The following is a 23,625-nucleotide window of genomic DNA, read 5'->3' on the forward strand; positions in this document are numbered from 1 at the left end:
AGCCAAACCCCGGTGTTCAGTCAGTGGGCCGCACTCTGCCCAGTGAGTCGGGCATGTGGTTCAGATCCAAGACGTGAGCATATAGCTCAAGCTGATTCTGCCAGTGGAGAACTGTGGGGGGAGTGACAGGTTGCCTTAGGTGCTTGATCTTCAGATAAGGTGATAACCCGGGGTACAGGAGCACCAGTGACATCAGGAAGGGTTTTGTGGATAGTGAGGTCAATGGATCATTGGATGCTGACAGCACCGAGGATGTGGGGAGAAGATGGGACAGTGGATCAGGAGAGAATATCCATAATCATAGAGCAAGCTGAAATGTCCTTCCCCCCCCCCCCCACTTCTTCAGACCCATGAGCCCACAGACACCATTTCAGCTAAGAGTGAGGAACTCCTCCGAAGTGTGCTAAGGCCAACGTCGGTGCAACAAGAAACCTCGTTCTGGGCTCTTGCTGTGTTTCCTACGTTTGCTTGCTCACAGTTCCGGTGCTGGCTGGCTGCATTGAGCTTGTCACCAGGTGGGTTTCTGCTGGGTGTCCCAGTTCCCTCCCACACCCCAAAGACGTGCAGGTTTGGGGTTAATTGGCTGTTGCGAATTGCCCCTGGTGTGTAGGGGAGGGGAATATGGGAGAGCAGCTTACAGGGAGGTGTGGGGGGAAATGGGGCTGTGGGAGTCGGGATAGAGTCAGTGGGCTGAATAGCCTTGTGTGTGAAAGATCCAGCAGTTACCACGTTACAGAACCTATAGAGTGTTTTGTGGATTAAAACTGGTTCCCACCCTGGGCTCCACAGATGCCTCGGTTAATGGTTGGGGTCCATAGCATAATAAAGGTTGGGATCCCCTGGTTTAGAAGTATTTGAACCAGAGGCCACAGTTTGGATATGTATCTTGGTCAGCCTGGACCAGCTGGGCTATCGAGCCTGCGGTAGACATTTTTTAAATGTTTTTTTAATTATTGGGTTGCTGCATTTATAGATTGTATCAAACTACTGCCGATGGTCATGGGGGGGGAGTTGTACTTGTGGTTGTTGCTCCCCCTCCCCCTCGAGGGGCCTACGTGCTGCTTTGCACTTTCTGAAACGAGGAATATTTTCTGTTCCAGATTTCCGTAGAAGAATCAGCAAGCAGTTTAATTGTGAAAGTCGCTCGAGAAGCGGTGATGAACATTATCTTCTCAGAGAGCCTGTTCCAGAAGATCCTGGGAGAGTTCCAGATAGACATCACCGTCGGAGGCCTCTTTGATGAAGGGCAACTTGTTAAACAGGTAGCAGGCGCAGCTCGGTGTGATCAGCAGCACAGCTTGTGTCATTTGCAGACTGTGTGCAAGTCACATCACCCACGGGAGCTACGCCCGCCCCGGGGGAGGCACCATGTGGAGACTTACCAGCATCACGCTCAAAATCAGTCCGGTGTACCACAAGACATAGGAGCAGAATCAGGCCTTTCAGCCCATCGAGTCTGCTCTACTATCCCATCAAGGCTGATTTATCATCCCTCTCAACCCCATTCTCCTGCCTCCTCCCCGTAACCTTTTATCCCCTTAATAATCAAGAACCTATCAACCTCTGCTTTAAATATACCCCAAAACCTCAAAATTAATTTACTATCAAAGATCATATACGTCACCATATACAACCCTAAGATTCATTTTCTTGCGGGCTTCCACAGCTGTCTGTGATAATAAATTCCAGATTCAACAGGCTCTGGCTAAATAAATTCCTCAGCATCTCTGCTCTGAGGATGTGTCCTCCAGTCCTAGACTTACCCACTATAGGAAACATCCTCTCCACATCCACACTATCTAGGCCATTCAATATTTGATAGGCCTTCCTCCTTTTTCTAAACTCCAGTGAGTACAGGGACATCAAACACTCTTCATACATTAGCCCTTTCACTCCCGGGATCACTCCTGTGAACCTCCTCAGGATCCTATCCAATGCTTAGATAAGGGGACCAAACTGAGCACTGCCTTACGCACAGGTCCACGTACGCAGAGATGAATGGAAAGGTAGTGTCACAGAAACATCACGTCCTAGGTTCAGCATTCATCAGAAAGACTTAAACACAAATTATATAAAATTACATAAAAACTCAGTTATAACAAGAGAAGTCCATTTAGTGCAAAGTGTAGTACAGAGAAAATACAAAATTACTATAATTTGCATTAATAAATGGTGCAAAAAGAAAAGAAATAATGAGCTAGTGTTCATAGCTTCACGGTCCATTCATGCTGATCTGGGGTAGTGATTAGGGTTGTGCTGGTTGGTTCAAGAACTGAATGATTGAAGGGATGTAACTGTTCCTGAATCTGCTGATGTGGGACTTATAGTAATTGGATCCTCAACTTCCTAACTGGAAGATCACAGTCTGTGTGGATTGGTGATAGCATATCATCTTCGCTGACGATCAGCACTGGTGCACCTCGGGTGTGTGCTTAGCCTACTACTCTACTCTCTCTATACCCATGACTGTGTGGCTAGGCATAGTGCAAATACCATCTACAAATCTGCTGACGATACAACCATTGTTGGTAGAATCTCAGGTGGTGACGAGAGGGCATACAGGAGTGAGATATGCCAACTAGTGGAATACTGCCACAGCAACAACCTGGTACTCAATGTCAGTATGACGAAAAAGCTGATTGTAGACCAGGAAGGGTAAGACGAAGGAACACGTACCAATCCTCATAGCAGTTTCAAGTTCCTGGGTGTCAAGATCTCTGAGGATCTAACCTGGTCCCAACACACTGATGTAGTCATAAAGAAGGCAAGACAGCGGCTATACTATTAGGAGTTTGAAGCGATTTGGCATGTCAACAAATACACTTGTAAATATAGTCAGCTCCATCTTGGGTACTAGCCTACAATGTACCCAGAACATCTTCAGGAAGCGGTGTCTCAGAAAGGCAGCGTCCATTATTAAGGACCTCCAGTACCCAGGGCATGTCCTTTTCTCACTGTTACCATCAGGTAGGAGATACAGAAGCCTGAAGGCACACACTCAGCGATTCAGGAACAGTTTCTTCCCCTCTGCCATCTGATTCCTAAATGGACGTTGAATCTATGGACAGTACCTCGCCTTTTTAATATACAGTATTTCTGTTTTTGCACATTTTTTAATCTATTCAATATATGTAATTGATTTACTTGTTTATTATTATTTATTTTATTTATTACTATTTTTTCTCTGTGCTAAGTTAACAAATTTCACGTCACATGCCGGAGATAATAAACCTGATTCTGATTCTGTACCCCTTGACTGATGGGGCAGGAGCTGTGAAAGGATAGCATAGGCCAGATGGTGGGGATCTTTGGTAAAAGCTGTTGCCTTCTTGATGTGGTGCTTGATTTACCAGCGGTGGGGAGGGATGGGCCTGTGGTATATGGGGCATTAATGTATCTGGAGACCATGTAAGCTGTCGGGGTTGGGGGTGGGGAGAGAGGAGTCACGTGTTCTGTTGGTGGTGGGGGGGGACGGTGGATTTCGCTGAGTTGTGACAGGCTTTCCCGAGTCCCACGTAGTTGCACCTTCTGGGTTCTTGGCTCTCCTGTACCAAGCTAGGGGCTTATTCGGCAGGGATGTAGTTATCATCGACTGACTTGGTTCTGATTTACCGTCCTCCAGATCAACCCGAGATTGGACGCCTGCCTGCGAGGTTGGAACTGGATGGACAGCGAGGAAATGATAAGGGAGATCATCGAACACGAGGAAAGCATGCAGTGCTTCTTTCAGCTCGAGAAGGGTTCCTACTTCCCCGGGCATGGCCTGGCCTCGTTCCTCCTGAATTACGGTAGGCACACCTGCCTCTTCTTCGTGGTACGGAGACTGAATCAGCATCAGGTTTATTATCAGTGACTTGGGCGATGTGAAATTTATCACTACATTGCAAAGACATAGCGTTAACATAACTCACATAAGTAAGCAGTGCAGAAAGAGGGGGAATAGTGAGGTTGTGTTCATGGGTTCATGCACCGTTCGGAAATCTGATGGTGGAAGGGAAGAAGCTGTTCCTGAAATGTTGATTCTGGGTCTTCAGGCCGCTGTTCGTGTCCCTGTGTAGCAGGAGTGAGCAGAAGACGACCTGGACAGTGAGGGATCCCACCTTCTTGAGGCACTGCCTTTTGAAGAAGATCTCGATAGTGGGGAGGGCTTTGCCCGTGATGACTTTGCTCTTTTGGGGATTGAACTGTCGAGTCACGATCTCAGTACCACACATGTACACAACATATTGAACTAGGAATAGGCCAGGCAGCCTTTGGGCCTCTGCTGTTTGGTGAGATCAAGGCAAATCTGTTTGTAACCTCAGCTGAGCATTCTCATCCTTAGAGACCAGTGAGCCAGAGGTTTCATCAATTTATTTAGCAAAGTCTTTAATTTTAATGGAATGAAACCAGTTCTTTCCCTTTACTTCTTTGTTACCCTACCTGAACTCTGGATCTTGATCTACTTCCCAGTTTTAATCAACCCTTCCAAAACTCACACTTTGCGACGTAACTTGATAACCCTGCTGCTTGCGAAGACCGGGCTGCGAGTATTGACGGCTCTTTTTCACACTGCAGATACCCAGCTGGGAGACGGCACCAGGAGCTGGGCGATGCACCTTTCTGTCTCTATCCGCCCCGCTCAGGACACAGGGGTGTTGGTTGCTTTGGTCAATGAAAGCAGTGTGCCACTGTCACTGGCCATCATGGACTGGAATCCTAACACAAAGGTAACCCAAGTGACGACACCATCTAATTACGGTTTGAAAGTCACGGGGCGGAGATCAACTCATCTCACGTAAAGTGATTCCCAGGTGGGGCCATGACGGGGGTGGGAACAGGTGGCGGAGGCGGTAGGAAACTCTTTGGATCTCTGAGTGGGAAGCTTCCTGGCAGAAACTCCAGGCGCAGAGGAACTAATTGTTGAGAGGCAGTGATCCATGGGGAAGGGTCCACATTTCCACCCATCGTGGGTGTCCTGTGGCTAAAGTGTAGGGATGGGGGCAGGGCCAGCCGGTTAACACTTTCCTAGTTGATCTTTGGCACAAAATCAAAGCCCCCAGGCTCACAGATCGGAAGTGAGAAAGGTCCCAGTGGGCCAGTAACTGCCTGGGTTTCAGTTCATATTTAATGAACTGAATTTAATTTCCCTGTCTCCCATGGTGGGATTTGAACTTGTGTCTTTGCAATATTAATCTTGGCTTCTAGCCCAGTGCCTTAATCATTACAATTCTGTATCCATTTGTTAAGTAGAACTTATCATTGCATGCAGAATTCATTTGCATCCATGCATTTGACTCAAATCATTCAGTATAATTTAATGAAATAGCTCGGAAAAAAACTTGCAGTAGCGGTACTGTAATATGCTAACTTAAAGCTAATATGGACTGCAGTAAAAATTCTATCCTTGACTTTCAAGATTTCACATCCAAAATTCACTGTGCAAAGTGCAAAGTACATCCAAAAAATCCCAGGCAGCCACTTGGATCAGGGCAGCCACACTCAATGGAGCCACGCCTTCGGGCCCTGACGGTAGTGGCAAGGGCAGGACGCACTCCAGTGATCTGAGCACCTATTTGAGGCCCCTCTCGCCTTCAGGACACAGAGTTCAGGGAACAGCCTTCAATACAAACTTAGAGGAGGTCAAACAGTCAGGAATTTGCACAGGTACTTAGGAAAGATATTGTAGGCATAATGCTGGCAATAGGATTAGCGTGGATAGGCATTATAAATATGTGTGGACGAAAGGCCTAGATAGGTTGAATGTGCAGATGATGTTTCCAGTAGTGGGGGGTGTCTAGGACCAGAGGGCTTAGCATCAATATAGGTCATCCCTTTAGAACGGAGATGAGGAAGAATTTCTTTAGACAGAGAGTGGTGAATTGGCCTCTGCTTTAAATATATCCGAAGTATATTTGAAGTAGAGCTTGACAGGTTGTCGATTAGTAAAGGCGTCAAAGGTTACAGGGAGAGGGCGGGAGAATGGGGTTGAGGAGCAAACTCGATGGGCCTAATTCTGCCCCTGTGCCTCATGGTCCTGGACTGTTGCGTTCACATTGGTGTGCTGTGGTCCCATGCTGGTTCTCCTGAGGCACCACCGACAGGTCAGCTTATGGAATCCTTCAGGATCACCGGGCATGTTCTTGGAACGAGGGGCTGGAAGAGCTTGGTCAGTGGAAGTGTTCAATCTGGGACCCGTAGAGTTTCGATCAATGAATGGATTGGGATCGAGCAGGATCACTTTGATGTTGGACACTGATGATGGAGGGGCCAAGAGGCCTCCTTGTGCTATATACCTTATAGCCTATATTTGCCTTTAGTGTGAGGTGTGGGAGCAGAGCTGACCCTTCACAAAATGCTGCAGGAACTCAGCAGGTCAGGCAGCGTCAACGGAGAGGAATAAAGAGCCGGCATTTTGAGGCTAGACCCTTCATTAGGACGAGAGAGGAATGGGGAAGGAGGCGATAGGCGGAACCAGGTCAGGGGGAAGGTACGAGCGTGGGGGAGGGGTGGAGTGACAGGCTGGGGAGTGATAGTGGAAAGGGTAAAGGGCTGAAGAAGGGGGAGAGTGGACCATGGGAGAAAGGGAAGGGGGCGAGGCACCAGAGAGAAGATAGCAGCTGAGCAGAAGAGAAGGAGTGAGAGGGGAGCTGGAATGAGGAATGGAGGGAAAAAAGTACTTTTTCTCCATCCGCAACAAACAAGATTTCCTGGTGGCCGACCATTCTAATTCCACTGTCCATCCCCATTCCAACATATCTGTCCTTGACCTCCACTACTGTCACACTGAGGCCACACACAAGATGGAGGAGCAACACCTCATACTCCTACCTGACGCCAAGAACAATGATTTCTCTAACTTCTGGTAAATTCTTCTCCTCCCTTTCTTCTTTTCTATTCCAAATTTGTATCCCCTCTTATCCGTTCTCTTCCCCTCACATGCCTATCACCTCCCTCTTTCTCTTTTCCCCCATGGTCCATTTTCTGCTCCTAGCAGATTTCTCCTCCTTCAGCTTTTCCACCTGCCACCTCCAGGCTTCTCAGTTAATGTCCACTCCCACACCCACCTACCTTCCCTCCACCCGACTTCCCCTCCCCCTTACCCCACATTCCCATTCTGGCATCTTCCCCACTTTCTTTCCAATCTTGGTGAAGGGCCTTGGGCCCAAAACATTGACTGTTTATTCATTTCCATAGATATTACCTGACCTACTGAGTTCCTCCAACATTTTGTGCGTTTTATTTTGAAATTCCAGCTTATGCAGAATCTTCTGTGTTTAAGAGTTGCCCCCACACCTGGCACTGGTGACAGGAGGGTCTGCAGATTCTGTGCCCATGGCGGTGTCCCTCATCAGTGCCCAGCATCGTGAGGGACAGGAGGGAGGGAGGGTGGGGAGGGGGGAGAGAGAGGGAGAGGGAGAGATCTCACATTCGATCTGAGGGTGATATTTTATTTTTCAATTTATTGAGATAGAGTGTGGAGCAGGCCCTTTGAGCCTCACTGCCCAGCAACCCTGATTTACCCCTGGCCTAATCACAGGACAATTTACAGTGACTAATTAACCTCCCAAGGGTACATCTTTGGACTGTGGGAGGGAACTGGACACTCGGGGATATCCCACGCAGTCACGGGGAGAACGTGCAGACTCCCTACAGTCAGCAGCAGGAATTGAACCCGCTGGTACTGCGATGCGTGCTGACGATCACTCTACCGTGTTGCTGGCAGACGAGAATGAGACACAGTCGAATGGTTGCAGACATTTAATTAGGTGTTCATCGTGGTACAAGTCAGATGGAGTCGACCTGTGCCAGCAAACAAGTAACAGAGGAACCTGAGCGCATGCTCTCCCGTTACTCTGCAAACTGGTGCAGACCAGTTCAGATAAGAAGGTGCTGACTGAGTCACAATTCAGCAAAGAAACTACAGAAACAGAGAACCAAGTGTACTACAAGTTACTAAAAGTTTGCAGACAAACATAGAAGTAAGCATAAAGATATCCAAGCTACAATGAAAAAACAACAAACTAACAGTCTGAACACTAAGCCAGCAATATGAAACACTGTCATTCCTAACTTGCACTGTCCCAGTCACCCAGCGTTCCTGTGATCATTGCCCGTACGTTTCTCTGTTTAAATGTCCCATGGCCTTTCCCCTCCCTCCCTCCCTACAGCCTGAAACCTCTGCCAGCTCTTGGGTTTTATTGCTCGCCCACTGCCTGCTGTGACTTCGGCTGCTGCACCTCCCAGCTCTGGCCTGTCCAGAGCCTCGGGCTGTCCTTCCTGCCTCGGGCTGTCCTTCCTGCCTCGTGGGAGTTTTAAACTCCGTCCCGTTGACGGAGCTGTCTGATGTCTCCTTGTGTGGCTCAGCGTTGAAGTTCTGCGCCACGTGGCTCTCGTGCTTCTCTGTACAACTGGTAACCTGTCACATGTCTCTTCAGTCCGTTGTGTTAGCTATCGAGAACGTGGTTGTTTACAAACTGGACCAGTTGCCGTTGTGCGCCGGGGACAATCTGTCCATCCAGGTCATTGTGACTAAGGAGCGTGTCGTGCTGGAGGCCTCGGGCAGGCTGGGGAGCAGCCCTCTCAGAAAGCCCCAGCTCACCGAGCGTCTCAGCACACTGGACCGGTACATGCGGGGACCAGTGCTGACCTATCTGGGTGGCGTGCCAGGTAATGTCTTTGCTCACCTTTAATCTGTTCAGAGCTGAGTGCATCCTTCAGTCTACTCTCAGTGACATCTCTGTTAGTACCTCCTGCACCAAATAAAGTGGCCACTGAGTGCATGTTCACGGTCCACGGTTCATGTTCACGGTCCACGGTTCATGTTCACGGTCCACGGTCCATGTTCACGGTCCACGGTCCATGTTCACGGTCCACGGTCCATGTTCACGGTCCACGGTTCATGTTCATGTCCACGGTCCATGGTCCATGTTCACGGTCCACGGTTCATGTTCACGGTTCAAGGTTCATGTTCACGGTCCACGGTCCATGTTCACAGTCCACGGTCCATGTTCACAGTCCACGGTTCATGTCCACGGTCCATGTTCATGGTCCACGGTCCATGGTCCATGTTCACGGTCCACGGTTCATGTCCACGGTCCATGTTCACGGTCCACGGTTCACGGTCCACGGTCCATGTTCACGGTCCACAGTCCATGTTCACGGTCCACGGTCCATGTTCACGGTCCACGGTTCATGTCCTCGGTCCATGTTCACGGTCCACGGTTCATGTCCTCGGTCCATGTTCACGGTCCACGGTTCACGGTACACGGTCCATGTTCACGGTCCACGGTTCATGTCCACGGTCCATGTTCACGGTCCACGGTCCATGGTCCATGTTCACGGTCCACGGTCCATGTTCACGGTCCACGGTCCATGTTCACGGTTCATGTTCACGGTCCACGGTCCATGTTCACGGTCCACTGAGTCCATGTTCACGGTCCACGGTTCATGTTCACGGTCCACGGTTCATGTCCACGGTCCATGTTCACGGTTCATGTTCATGGTCTACGGTTCATGTCCACGGTCCATGTTCACGGTCCACGGTTCATGTTCACAGTCCACGGTTCGACATGTTGGGCATTCAGAGATGCCCTTCTGCACACCACTGTTGTAACGCGTGGTTATTTGAGTTACTGTTGCCGTCCTGTCAACTTGAACCAGTCTGGCCATTCTCTGACCTCTCTCACTAACAAGACATTTTTGCCCACAGAACTCCTGCTCACTGGATGCTTTTTAAAAAAAATTTTTTGCACCTTTCTCTGTAAACGTTGGAGAACGTTGTGCATGAAAATCCCAGAAAATCAGCAGTTGCTCAGATCACCCTGCCTGACACCAACAATTGTTCCACATTCAAAGTCTTCCCCTTTCTGTGTTGGATCTGAACAACAATTGAACACCTTGACCATGTCTGCATCCTTTTATGCATCGAGTTGCTATCCCATGATTGGTTGATTAGATATTTGCATTAATGAGCAGGTGCACAAGTGCACTTCATAAAATGGCCAATGAATGCACATCACTGTACATCTTTCAGCACTGATAGGTTAATGCTGAAAAAGGGATGTCCCTATGTCAACATTTTGGATGTCACACTATACTGTAGTTGCTACTATTCCACCACTATGTGATGCTGTTGAGGTTCCCTGAGATCAATTGGAAATATTTAGTAATCCAATGGGACATCTGTTCCATTTCATTGACGGATCATCAGGTATGAGATGATCATTATTAGTTCCCTGGTATACCTGCCCTGGCTCTGCCAGCCTTCCTCCGAATCACTCAGTGACTCATGGCTGGAGATCTGTCCTGGCTGCGAATGGGTATCAGCGACTGCCTCATTCCCTGGGAGAGTGGCTCAGTGCCAGAGGAAGCAGCAACATTGGCTAGTGCCACAGCTGGGGTTAATAAGTAAGTGTGTGTGTGTGTTTAGCAGTGCTAACAGAGATGTCAGTGAGGTCCATCTGACTGAACATCCGGCATTTCACTGCACACTGTTACCTAGTCCTGAATTAGTGGTCATCGTCTCTTATATCTCATAAACCCACAATTCTACGCTGTCACAATGACCTGTTGGTACCTAAGGTCTGAATGTTTTATTTCCAGATGTTCCCGTAACAGCTGCACCCGTCACTGCCTTCTACGAGGGCTGTATGGAAGTCCTCATCAACAACTACGTCCTGGACCTCGACGAGGCTCTGTACAAACACAACGACATAAGGTCCCACTCCTGCCCTCGGCCAGACTCGGCACTTTAGCCGACAGAGCCACTGGCTCCATCCTGAGCACCTGCTGAACCAAATAAATGCCCTGGATGTCTCGAGCTGGTTTCCTGTACTCCGATGACCGTCCACGTCTGCCTGGGAGCTAGGAGAGGAGAAGAAATGCAAAGCAGTTGGGTTGTGAACATGCTAAAGGTTCACATTCTGCATGTTACACATCAGACTGCACAGACACTGGTTTAATTGCAAGCAATTTTAATCATGGTAAGTATTAGCTGCAAAGATGAGTTGGGATTGGTGCTAGTAGCTTCAGTCTGCACATCAATCATAGAGACTGGCCTCAGCTTAAGTACAACTTATATACAACACCATGCTATATCTTCAGCATATACCTTGTATGGTATGTCAAAGTATATGGAAAGATGCTTTGTATAATGAAAGTATACTAGTCTAAAGTATGGTATTGGTTACCTGCTATTTGTGTGTGTTTGTCAATGTCTGGAATGAAATATGTCCTGATCTCCAAGTGCTAGGTCAAGAAGACGCTAGATCATCACATAATACTTCCTAATGCATCTCCCACTAGAACTCTGCCAAGCGTCAGAAACAGCACTCCCCTGTGGCTGGAAGAGTGCTGCTTGTTTGCTCTAAGGGCCGGTTGTGGAGGTCGTGAGAACTCCGCTAAGGGCAGGTAGTTCCCAGAGCTTACAGTCGATTGTGCAGTAAAGGTGTCAGTTACAGTGTACATGGGGGGAACAGGCCTGGACACGTCTGCTGCTTCCACGTGCAGCCTGGCAGTGCGCAGGGTGACGGCGCTTGTCCAGGTTCGAGAGAAATCAGAAACCAGGGACTCCATTGACAAATGGACCTGTGCATTGTGAGCTCTTGTTTCTGAAGTTGGGTCTACTGTTATCAGTGGAAATGGATTTCAGAGATAGAGTTCCAGGTACATCTCCAACATACCCTCACGTGTCCATCAGTGTGTCTAGGGTAAGTTTGTGCGGCCTGGTCTCTCCTGCTCTTTGCTTTCCTTCCAATGCATTAGGACCTCACTGCATGGTATACCTTTGGAAGTGGTGTGTAACAATCACTCTACGCAAAATGAGTCCACACACGGGCATCTTCCAGCTTCAGTGCCCGAGTGGAAGGAAGTCACCCTCAACCTGAGGAGATGATCCTCAGTCGATCACATTGTGGATCACCACTGAATAAACAGAATAATACAGAATCACTACAGTACAGAATCAATTAGTGATCCCTGGATAACAGATGAGGCATGTGGGAGATCACCGGTCAGAAGATCAGTGACCAGTGGCTCTCCAGGCCACTGGAATGACAGGGAAGGGAGGCAGGCAGATGCAGGAGAGGGGATTACCCTTCACACAGTGCAGAGACCATTCACTAGGTTAACTCTTGTGGTGAAGTGATTGATAAGCTCCTGGGGTAGTTGACAGGGTTGACGCGATGGAGAGAATGATTCCCTTCACATTGGCACTTAGAAGTACAGGGCAGAATTTCAGTTTGAAGGGTGGCCTGTTTAAGGCAGAGGGGAAGATTTTGCCCTCTCGGAGAATTCTCTGTCCAATGGAGCACTGGAGGTGGAGTCAAGCCTAGAGATGGAGAGGTGTGTGACATATATGGGAGAGGGTGTGGTGGGGGCACTATTGAGGGGGGGGGGGTGCCCTCCTGCACCAGTTTCTTAATGATTTCAGCAGCAGTCAGGCTGGAAACACTGGAATCGGAACTAGGCTTATTATCATTGGTGTACACTGTGTTAGAGGAGATGATTGTGAATGTCACTGTCAAACGTGGCAGACATCCAGTCCTCAATGGGACCCAGTTTCTTCACTGATTGGACCAAAGATATCTGACCCCCCCCCCCCCCCCCAACACAACCTTACAATCAGAATCAGATTTATCACTTGAAATCTGTGGTTTTGTGACAGCAGTACAGAAAATTTGCTACAATTTACAATAAGAATATTAAAAATAGTAAAACTGTGAGGTTGTGTTAGTATCGTGGAAGGACAGAGTAACAGATGTAGTATTGTGAAAAGCCGGAATAAGAGGAAAACTGATGTCATCAGTCAGGAAAAGCAGCTGGAATTTCTGGGACGTACTGAGGAAAGAGAAGGACAAACATCTTGCAGTGACAGGAAGAATTGATGGAAGTAGAAGTCGTCAACAGCATCTGACAATCGTGACTTGCATCTAGGGATGAACGTGAAAAAGTTTTGAAGAGGTTATTAGAACTTCTTGGATTAAAGACAGTCGGAAGACTACGCTCACCTACGCCTTAAGACGTGACACTCGATGATGATTATGAGTGTTTTGGGTTCATGGACTGTTTAGAGATCTGATGGTGGAGGGAAAGAATAAGTGTAAGATACAGGAGCACAATTCACTCCCTACAGAAATCCTTCCTCATTTCTGTTCTAAATGGACATCCCTCTACTTGAGGCTGTGCCCTCTGGTCCAACTCACCGACTATAGGAAACATGCTCCAACATTCACTCTATCTAGGCCATTCAATATTTGATAAGTTTCAATGAGTTTTCCCCATTCTTTTAAACTCCAGCACATACATAAAACAATCATCATATGTCAACACTTCCATTCCTGGAAACACTCTCATGGACCCGCTACAATGCCAGCAGACCTTTTCTTAGATAAATGGGCCCAAAACTGCTCCCAATATTCCAAGTGCAGTTTGACCAATGCCTTATAAAGCTTCAGCATTTTATCCTTGCTCTTACATTCTAGTCCTCTTGAAATGAGTGTTAATGTAGCATTTGCCTTCCACACCAAAGACTCATCCTGCAAGTAACCTTTAGGGAATCCTGCATGAGGACTCCCAAGTTCCTTTGCACCTCTGCTTTTTGAATTTTCTTGCCAGTTAGAGAATAGTCTATGCTTTTATTTCATGACTATACACTTTTCTACACAATATATATTCCATCTGCTGCTTTGCCCATTTTCCCCAATCTATCCAAGTCCATCTACAGACTCCCTGTCTCCAAACTTGGCGGCTAAGCCAACAATTCTGTCATCCAAATCATTGACATACAACATGAAGAGATGCAATCCCAACGACCCCCTGCAGAACACAATTAGTCATCTGCAGTCAACCCCAAAAGGCCCCCTTTAGTCCCACTCTTTGCTTCTTGCCAGTCAGCCAATTCTTCTATCGTTGCTAATATATTTCCTGTAATATTATGGGCTCTTGCTTAGCAGCTTCATGTGTGGCACTTTGTTAAAGGCCTTCTGAAAATGCAAATAAATAACATCCACTAAAGAATTCCAACAGATTTGTTGGGCAAGATTTCCCCTTAAGGAAACCATGCTAACTTTGGCCTATTTTATCATGTGCCTCCAAGTACCTTAAAGCTCGTCCATAATAATGGACTCCAACATATTCCCAACTACTTAAGTTAGCTAACTTGTCTATAATTTCCTTTCTTCTGCCATCCTTCCTTCTTAAAGAATGGAGTGACATTTTCAATGTCCTGGTCCTCTGGATCCATTCCAGAATCCAATGATCATTACTAATGCCTACACAACATCTACCTCTTTCAGAATCTTGGATGTAGTCCATTTGGTCTAGGTGACATATATACCTTCAGAGCTTCCAAAGCACCCTCTCCTTAGTAATAGCAAGTACACTCACTTCCATCCCTCGACACTCGCGAACTTCTGGCATACTGCTAATGTCTTCCACAGTGAGGACTGATGCACAATTCTTCAGTTTGTCCACCATTTCCTTGTCCGATATTACTACCTCTCCAGCTTCATTTTCCAATGGTCTGATATCCACTCTCGCCTCTGTTTAACTCTTTATATATCTAAAAAAAGACTTTTGGTATCCTCTTCTATATTATTGGCTAGCTTACCCTCACATTTCATCTTTTCTCTCCTTATGGCTTTTTTTTTAGTTACCTTTGGTTTTGTAAAGGCTCCCCATTAATTTTGCTAGATTATATACTCTCTCTTTTCCTTTCATGATGTATTTGACTTCACTTGTCAGCCACATACTTATTCACCTTCTGAATTGCCCTTAGAAACTCCAGCTATTGCTGTCCTGCTGTCATCCTTGCTAGTGTCCCCTTCCATTCAATGCTGGCCGGCTCTTCTCTCATGCCTTAGTAATTCCCTTTACTCCACTAGAATACTGATATATCTGGCTTTATTTTCTGCCTCTCAAACTGCTGGGGGAATTCTACACGTATTCTGATCATTGAACCTAAGGGTTCCTTTACCTTAAGCTCTAATCAAAACTGGTTCATTACGTAGCACCCAATCCTGAATAACTGATCCGCTAATGGGCTCAAACTCAAGCTGCTCTCAAAAGCAATTTTAAAAGCATTCTGCAAATTTCTTTGGGATCCAGCACCAATCTGATTTCCCCAATATACCTGCATATTGTAATCCCTCATAACTATTGTAACATTGCACCTCTGACAGTCATTTTTAAATCTCCCATTGCAACTTGTAGCCCACGTCCTGTCCACTATTCAGAGGTCTGCATATTAACTCCCGTCAGGGGTTTTTTACTCTTGTGGAATCTTTGTGGGTAGAGTTAAGAAGCTACATCTTACAATACTACGTCACCTCTTCCCAAGGAATTGCTTTCATGTTTCTACCGACAGAGCTACGCCATCCCCTCTGCCTACCAGTCTGTCCTTTTCCTTGTGTATCCTTGGGTGTTAAACTGCCAACTATGATCTTCTTTCAGCCACAGCTCAGTGACGTTGGACCTGCCTATCTCTAATTATGCTACAGGTGATCTACCTTATTCCATATACTGCGTGAATTAAAATATAACACCTTCAGCCCTGTATTCATCACCCTTTTCTATTTTGACCTCATGTTACACTTCAACTCATCCCATTGACTGCAATGTTGCACTTTCTTCTGCCTGTCCTTCCTCACAGTCTCACTAGACACTGTACTTAATTGTATATCAACTGCTCCATCCCCACCCCTATCAATTTAATTCCAATCCCCCTGCCACATTAGTTTAAACGCTCCCCAACAGTGTTAGCCAACCTCCCTACAAGAACATTGATCTCCCTTGGTTTCAGGTGCAACCCATCCTTTTTTGTACAGGTCATACGTTCTCCAGAAGAGATTCTAAAGATCCAAAAATCTGAAACCCTGCCCCCTGCACCAATCACAAATGAGCTGATCTGCAGAGTTGGAAATCCGAGCAACAGACACAAAATGCTGGAAGAGCTGAGCAGGCCAGGCAGCATCTATGGGAAAAAAGTACCGTCGACGTTTCGGGCCGAGACCCTTTGGCAGGATTGGAGAAGAAAAAGATGAATACAGTAGATTTAAAAGTGGGGGAGGGAAGAGAGAAACTCAGCGTGATAGGTGAAACTGGGAGGGGGAGCGATGAAGAGCTGGGAAGTTGGTGAAAGAGATACAAGGCTGGAGATGGGGGAATCCACAGGAGAAGACAGAAGGCCATGGAAGAAAGAAAAGAAGCACTAGAGGGAGGCGATGGGTGGGCAAGGAGATAAGGTGAGAGAGGGAAAAGGGAATGGGATTTGGTGAAAGGGGGGGGAGGGAAATTGGTGTTCATTCGTCAGGGTGGAGACGACCCAGACGGAATACAAGGTGTTCCTCCGGCCTGAGTGTGGTCTCATCTCGACAGGGAGGCTATGGATGGACATCGGAATGGGAGATCCTGTTTCTTCTGGTGGATGGAGCGTAGGTGCTCAGCGAAGCGGTCTCTCTGATATACAGGAGGCCACACCGGGAGCACCTGACACAGTGTATGACCTCAACAGACTCACAGGTGAGGTGTCACATCACCTGGAAGGACTGTTTGGGGCCCTGAATGGTGGTGAGGGAGGAGGTGTAGCACTTGTTCCGCTTGTAAGGATGCGCCAGGAGGGAGCTCAGTGGGGAGGGACAAATGGACAAGGGAGTCGCGTATGGAGCGATCCCTGCATTGTACCATTTCTACGTATGTTATATGGTTATATAGTTTATATACATGTATAGAGTTAACTGACTAAAAAACTTCACTTGACTTGACTCGTGCCACGCACCAGTGAGGATAAGAATAGGAAAATTTGGCAGATGAATGTGTGGCTGAGGAATTGGTGTAGGGGGTAGGGTTTCAGATTTCTAGATCTTTGGAATCTCTTCTGAAGAATGTATGACCCGTTCAAAAAGGACACAAACCTTTTTGTACCCAAACTGTGTTGGGACTTTGACCTAATCCCGGCTCAATGTTTGGGGGGGGGGGGGGCGTATCTACATTCCTGGTCACAATGGGCTGAAGTGCATTTCTAATGTACACAGCAAGATCCCAGGAGGTGAGTTAAACCTTCTCACTTGGCATACCACTGCCCCTGAGGTTGACCCAGTGCCCCTTTCTCTGCTGTCGTTCATTGAGGGGCTCTTGGCTGTGAGGAACTCGGCTGCATCAGCACTCTGTTCTGGTCTAAGCTGTGTTTATTATTTGTCATTGCCTCCCAGAGGTCTGGGGGCGGTTCACGTTTCAATATACCAATGTATTTATCACCTGTAGTGGGAAACATACAGAGAAATGCATTGTTTACGTTAACAACCAATATGCCCGAGGGTGTGCTGAGGGCAGCCCGCAATCACCACACATTCTGGCCCCCAGCGTAGCCTGCCCACAATGCTTGGCGGAACGAAACACCAAACAACGACAGCAAAACAAGCCCATTCTTCCGCCTCACCCCCCCCCCCCCCCCACACACACACACACACACACACACACACACACACACACACACACACACACACACACACACACACACACACACACACACACACACACACACACACACACACACACACCTGATCGAGTCCAGCCCATAATCACAAACACACACCTGATCGAGTCCAGCACATAAACACACACACACACACACACACACACACACACACACACACACACACACACACACACACACACACACACACACACACACACACACACACACACACACACACACACACTCTCATCCAACCCCAGGAAAGGCCATCTTCAGCCTCCAGCGGACTCGGACTCAAGACATTCGGCCTTCGATTTCTCCGCTGGCCAATGGGCCTCGACTTCCAGACCTTCGGGCCTTGATCCGCGGTAACGACCAGGACTCGCCGATCACTAGACCTCGAACTACGGACTCACCGATTCACGAACCCCAAGGGAGATTCAGACTGGTAATTAAGGAGAGACTCAATTGCGGAGGTGTTCAAAATCAGGAGGGGTTTTAATGGAGTAAATAAGGAAGGGGAGACCATGGGATGTGGGGTGAAGGGGAGCAGCAGAAGATCCACGGGGAGAACTTTCAAACAATTAAAGAAAGATGTGAGGAGAACGGGGGAGTGGGACGATTCAGAGAAACTCACATGGGACAGCATGGGCTCAGTGGGCTGAATGGCATTCTTTGGGGCACTAGCAGCTGCAGAGGCAGCTTCCTGGCAGCAGGTGTCAGTGTGAGCCCAGGGTTAAACCGTAACACCGCGGTCTGGGACCCAGCACCACCCAACCCAAAACCAAAATCGTACAATTTTGGTCACCCTGTGATAAAATGGAATAAGCGGAGAAAAGATCACCCGGAATGTTGCCAGGATTAGTTAAAGGGAGAGGTTAGCCAGGTCAGGTCTGTATTTATTGGAACTCGGGAGAACAAGGGGCCAGCTTATAGAACTATTTAAAATTATGAGAAGTATAGATAAGGTGGATGATCAAAGTCTTATCCCTAAGGTAGTGGAGTCCAAAACCAGGGCCACAGATTTAAAAGGGGCCTCAGGAGCAACTTTTTCGCGCAGAGGATGGTAAGTGTACGTTGAGGCAGGTACGATGGTACAATTAAGTATGTGGAGGGGCGGGGCTTAGACAGTAGGTGCAGGAGTGGCCATTCGGCCCTTCTAGCCAGCACCGCCATTCACTGTGATCATGGCTGATCATACACAGCCATGTCCGTCCTGCTGACGGACGCAGGAAATTGGGAACACAAAGTACACTGTAGACGCTGGGGTCAAAGCAACGCGACTTCGGCCCGTTTCGTTGACTGCTCGTTTCCACGGATGCTGCCGGACCTGCTGAGTTCCTCCAGCATGTTTGTACGTGTTGCAAGGAAATTGGGAGCAGCTGGGTGGGCATGGACTGGTCGGGCAGCAGGGCCTGTGTTTCTGTACGACTGGGTTGCTCCTGGACAGCGATACCGGCTTGTCGGAGAAATCAAAAAGGTATGTCATAAATCCTAGTTTTGAAATAATAATCCGTTATTAAGAAAGAGCGAGAGAGAGGTGGGGGAGCCTCGCCCACAAGGGAGCGGACGCAACTCACAATGCTAGCAAGGTTTGTCCCTCTGATAAGGGCACTCAAGGGGGCCTTCCCTGAACGCTGCCCCGCCCACCTTCAGCACCATGCCCCCCATGTGACCCGCCTGCTGTGGCGATCCCTCAGATCAGACCGTCCACCACGGAGCTACCGCCACTGTCTCGCCCACCTAGGCGCTCATCCAACTTTGCCCCGGCCATCAAGGAGACCACCAACTGGTTTTCCTGGGTGGCCATTCTCCCTCAGAATGGCACCTCCTACCGAGCCGCTGTCCCTCGGCGCCACCCCGGCCACCGAAACGTTCCCTTAGCACGGCGGCGCTCCCCATCCCTCACAATTTCCCCTCGCGTGGTGGTGCTTTTACGCTCCACACGTAGGGGATCCCCCAAAAACTGATTTTCCTACGGCGCGGCGCTCCCTCATCACTGCCTCCCGAAGTTCGGCGCTCCCTCAGTACTGATCCCCCACCATACGACGCTCCCTCCTTACTGCTCCTTCAGCATTTTCCTTCACCTGGCAGCGCTTCCTGCCCCTCCTAACAGTGAGTATCCCTCCCTCCCCCCAGTGCGGCGCTCCCTCGGCATCATCGCTTTGCGGGTAGTGCACAGGTCTCAGTACAAATCCCTGGGACTGAGAGGGAAGAGGCCACCGTGGATTCTGGCCGTGACACACAGAAGCTATCGGCCATTCCCGGAGCCCACCCTGGGCCAGGGAGCAGACTGGGCTCCCAGCAGAGCCCGGTGGTGGTGAGGGGGTGGGGGGAGGATCCTGGAAATGAAGTCGAGACAGAGACATTGTTTGAACCACAGAATTATTAATTTTAATTTTTATAATGTACAATTGAGTCCGGGGAAATCAGATTTAGCACAAAAAGCCCAGATCTCTGTGTGCAACTGCTGAACTCCCGGAGTTCACGGACTGTTGTCCACGGACTGAGACCGTCACCTTGTTCCACATCAAAGCCATCTGCCAACTTCCACATAAAACATTTTACAAACAGTAAAAAAAAACACAGAAATATAGAAAAGGCGTCTTAGGTGAGCGGGGTCAGTTCTAGTGTACAACATGTCATTTACAAAGCCCTGATAATAACATTCTGCCACAGGTGGGTAACACGGGAACAGCGGGAACACACAGCTCGTTACAGATCGGGACAACTCGTGAAGGTTGGCACGACCAGAAACTCGACACCCTCGGCGGCCATCCCAGGGTAACGTCTTACCTACAACATCAGGAAACCCACCCTATAGTAGCAAGATGGTTTCTGCACCCCCCCCCCTTTCTACACGTAGGCACTAACCCGTCACTAACACCTTGCCAAGTGATGGGTGATACCAGGCTGTTCATTGGCCGCTTGGGGTAACCTACCGGCTGAAGCTGATTTACAATGAGCCGCCCCATTCCCACCAAACTACCTCCACCCCCGCCCCCTTTACGTCCAAAGTAGAGGGTACCAAATGAAATTGTGGCTGATTCATGCCAAGCACCCATGTGCAGACAACACACTCTGAGGGCACAGCCTCAGCTTACAAAGGCGTCCCATTGGAACGGACGAATTTCCTTAGCCGGGGAATTAATTGCCACAGACGATTGTGGAGGCCAAGTCATTTAAAGTGGAGGTTGATCGGTTCTTGATTAATAAGGGTGTCAAAGGTAGGAGAGTGGGGTCGAGAGAGAAAATAAATCCGCCATGATGGAATGGGGAGCAGACTGGACGGGCCGAATGGCCAAATTCTGCTCCTGTGCGTTATGGTCTCACATGCATCACCCCCGACCCATACAGACACGTGGCTGGTGCAAGTAGCGACTAACGCAATGTGTGGAAAGTGGTCAGGAACAACTTTTAGAGGCGCTACCGGGGTAAAAAAAAAATAAATCCTGTGGTAAAGGGCAGGGCGGGGAGGAGAACTCCCCCCGTCCCGCCCACAGAGTCCGGCCCCCCCCACTTCCACACATTTACGGGGAGGGAGCTGTACTGGAGCCTCATTCCCACTGGGCACAGGAACACTGATGTGAAGAGCTAATTACAGTCGCAGACATTTATAAACCTTCCTTAAATAACGCTAAAAGTAATGCAACTTAATGGTAGAGTAGCAGCTATAGAGAAGCCAGCATAGTTACTGACAACTGAGAGCGGGAGAGGTTAAAGACAGTGTATATCCATAGCACCTGGTGTACAGTTTCATAATATATACTAAATAACGGGGCTGACCTCACAAAACCTGAGAGCACCCACGGGAGGCCAGGCGTGCTGGGTGTAGCACCCATGGACCGTTGCGTCTTCCCTCCTACACGAAGTGGAGTCCAGGGATTCCCAATGCTCAAAACACCACTGCCGCCCCCTTTCTGTCACCCAATACCCCCGTCTTCACATCTTCCTCACACCCATGGTCAGCAAATCTTAAATAGAAACTATTTAGTATATATTATACAGGTACGGCAAGCAGATGGGAAGAGGATTAAACGGTATCGGACAGAAATGGGGTAATGGAAGAACTGGCGGTTCCGCCTACGAGTCCTCTCCCAGCTAAAGGCTGTTCGAGCACCCATCTGTGTCCCCGGGGCAAGTTCCCCTGCCGGAGGCTGCCCGGAGCGAAGAACCCGGACCCCAGGCTCGCGTTTAACTCTCTGCCATCTCTTCGCCTGACTGCATTTACTTTCTGTTAACATTCAGTGCATTGTTTGAGTGAACAAGGTGCCATTTAGTATGTCAGTAGCGGGAAGCTTATATCATCGTTCCGAGAGCGGAGGACACCGGGCCATTGCAGGTTAAAGCTTTTTCTGTCTTTCAATACTCCGTTCCTATTGCTATGCACTTGGTTTTTTTTTTCGGGATAATACAGGTGAGGTACACAGGATATTGTCATACTGCTTTATTATAGAAATAGCACCATAGTCCGAGAGAGGGTTGTGAGCCACACCACGCCGAGGGGCTCCGGGACTTTACGTTTTCTTCATGCAGACTTGACAGCGGCTGATTCGCGTCCGCAGTTCTCCCGCTTTTAGCGTCTCTGATTCCGGTTTCCTGAAACGGAGAAGACGTTAGAAGCCAGTGTTTCCCCCCCCCCCCACCCCCAAACACCGGCCGCCGCCCCTTCTCCAAGGAGAGTTTAAAAAAGATCTAAAAGCGGAGGTTCACCACTCAGTAACAATTCAAGACCAAGGAATTGATTGTGGACTCCGGGAAGGGGAAGTCAGGAGAAGTACAGATGTCCTCATAGTGGCGGCAACAAAGGAATCAAATCTTCAAAGATTAATGAGTTAAGAGAGTGGTATAATGCCGAAAGCCGTCTTTCAGCCCGCCGCGCCTCTGCTGACCGATATTAACCCCATTTGCCAGCATTAACCTTGGTCGGCAAAACTGTGGGAATTATTTGCAACCCGGTCGAAAACTAGTTCAGCCATCCCGGACCCGGTTAAGAACGGGACAGTAAACGGGAAGCGTGAAACCTGCAATTCTTTTCTGCAAATGACAACTGATGCCGGGTCATCCAACAGAGGGGTGAGGTCACAGATCCGCCGCGGTCTCACCGAAGGCAGAACTTGGCTGAGCACTGAATGGCCTCCTGCTTCACCGGCCGGTTCATTCGCAAGGGCCGTAGGATCAGAATCGGCATTATCGCCGGTCATCGCATGCCAAATGGCCGCAGCGCTGGAACACTGCGTCCCACGCTGCGATACCGTTACCACACGGTAGCAGGGTCTTCCGGCCCAATCACACCCATGTGACCAGTTAACCCGTTTGTCTTTTCGGAGTGCAGTAAGCCGAAGCACCCGGAGGAAATGGATAAAGTAACGGAGTGAGCATACAAACTCCTTGGAGATAGCGACGAGAATGGAACCCGTTCGCTGGAGCTGCAAAATGATAAGCTAACTGTTGTCCATTTAAAACTGAAATCCTCCCCGGCGGGGAATTGAACCCCGGTCTCCCGCGTGACAGGCGGGGATACTAACCACTATACTACCGAGGACTCGATGTTACACTGTTCAACATTTTGGCTGATGATACCAGCATGACTGCGTTTCCGCAGGAAAAGTTGCTGAACGCACTGTGCGAGTTGGGAGCGCCTCTGTATGACCGCAGGACTTTCTCCCTTTGTGCAGAGCCCGCGGGCGGAATCTGGTTCAGCGGTGACACAGACTGTCTATCCTCTCACCTACCTGAACATTTCTGTCGTCTCCACAGTCGCCAGCCAGAAGCTGTAGGAGTTTGCGTAGTAATTGCAGGTTCCCCGGCCGTGGCACTCGATGAAGGGAGCGGTGCGGAACGATTCCAGGCACGAACCGGGCGATGACAGGGCCTGTCCGGAGCCCTCGGCGCCGGAGCTGGTGTGCTGGATACGGAGAGAAAGACGGGCTTAAATAACCTTTCCAGCAAATGCAAGTAACGGCGCACAGACCTCCACACCAGACGGAGTCATAGAAACGGCCCTTCGGCCCACCTCGACCATACTGACCGTGATGTCCCCATACACTAATCTCCATTTGTCCACATTAGATCCTCGTTCCAGATACCCAGCACGCTATGTTGTGAAAACCTTGTCTCTCAGATCGTCTTTAAATTGCTTCCCTCTCTTTAAACTTGCTCTAGTTCTG

General features: G+C 48.8%; 2 protein-coding genes and 1 non-coding gene across 3 annotated transcripts in view; 1 reads left to right on the plus strand and 2 right to left on the minus strand.

Moving 5' to 3' along the window:
• Window positions 1–11,158, plus strand: part of gas6 (growth arrest-specific 6) — a 33,971-nt gene extending 22,813 nt beyond the window's left edge. The window contains exons 11-15 of the mRNA XM_073028986.1: window positions 1,101–1,262; window positions 3,623–3,788; window positions 4,558–4,709; window positions 8,418–8,649; window positions 10,585–11,158. Of these exons, the coding sequence (XP_072885087.1) occupies window positions 1,101–1,262; window positions 3,623–3,788; window positions 4,558–4,709; window positions 8,418–8,649; window positions 10,585–10,736 (864 nt within the window). The 3' untranslated portion in view covers window positions 10,737–11,158. The remainder of the gene's footprint in view (window positions 1–1,100; window positions 1,263–3,622; window positions 3,789–4,557; window positions 4,710–8,417; window positions 8,650–10,584) is intronic.
• An 8,665-nt stretch (window positions 11,159–19,823) lies between these two features.
• Window positions 19,824–23,625, minus strand: part of LOC140716356 (uncharacterized) — a 66,303-nt gene continuing 62,501 nt past the window's right edge. Inside the window, exons 39-40 of the mRNA XM_073029009.1 lie at window positions 23,191–23,363; window positions 19,824–22,054 (exon numbers count right to left, since the gene is read on the minus strand). Coding sequence (XP_072885110.1) covers window positions 21,973–22,054; window positions 23,191–23,363 — 255 coding nt within the window. The 3' untranslated portion in view covers window positions 19,824–21,972. The remainder of the gene's footprint in view (window positions 22,055–23,190; window positions 23,364–23,625) is intronic.
• On the minus strand, window positions 22,929–23,000 carry trnad-guc (transfer RNA aspartic acid (anticodon GUC)). The gene has a single exon. It is a non-coding gene; the product is annotated as a tRNA-Asp (tRNA).

Source organism: Hemitrygon akajei, chromosome 2, assembly GCF_048418815.1.
Source record: "Hemitrygon akajei chromosome 2, sHemAka1.3, whole genome shotgun sequence".
NCBI lineage: Eukaryota > Metazoa > Chordata > Chondrichthyes > Myliobatiformes > Dasyatidae > Hemitrygon > Hemitrygon akajei.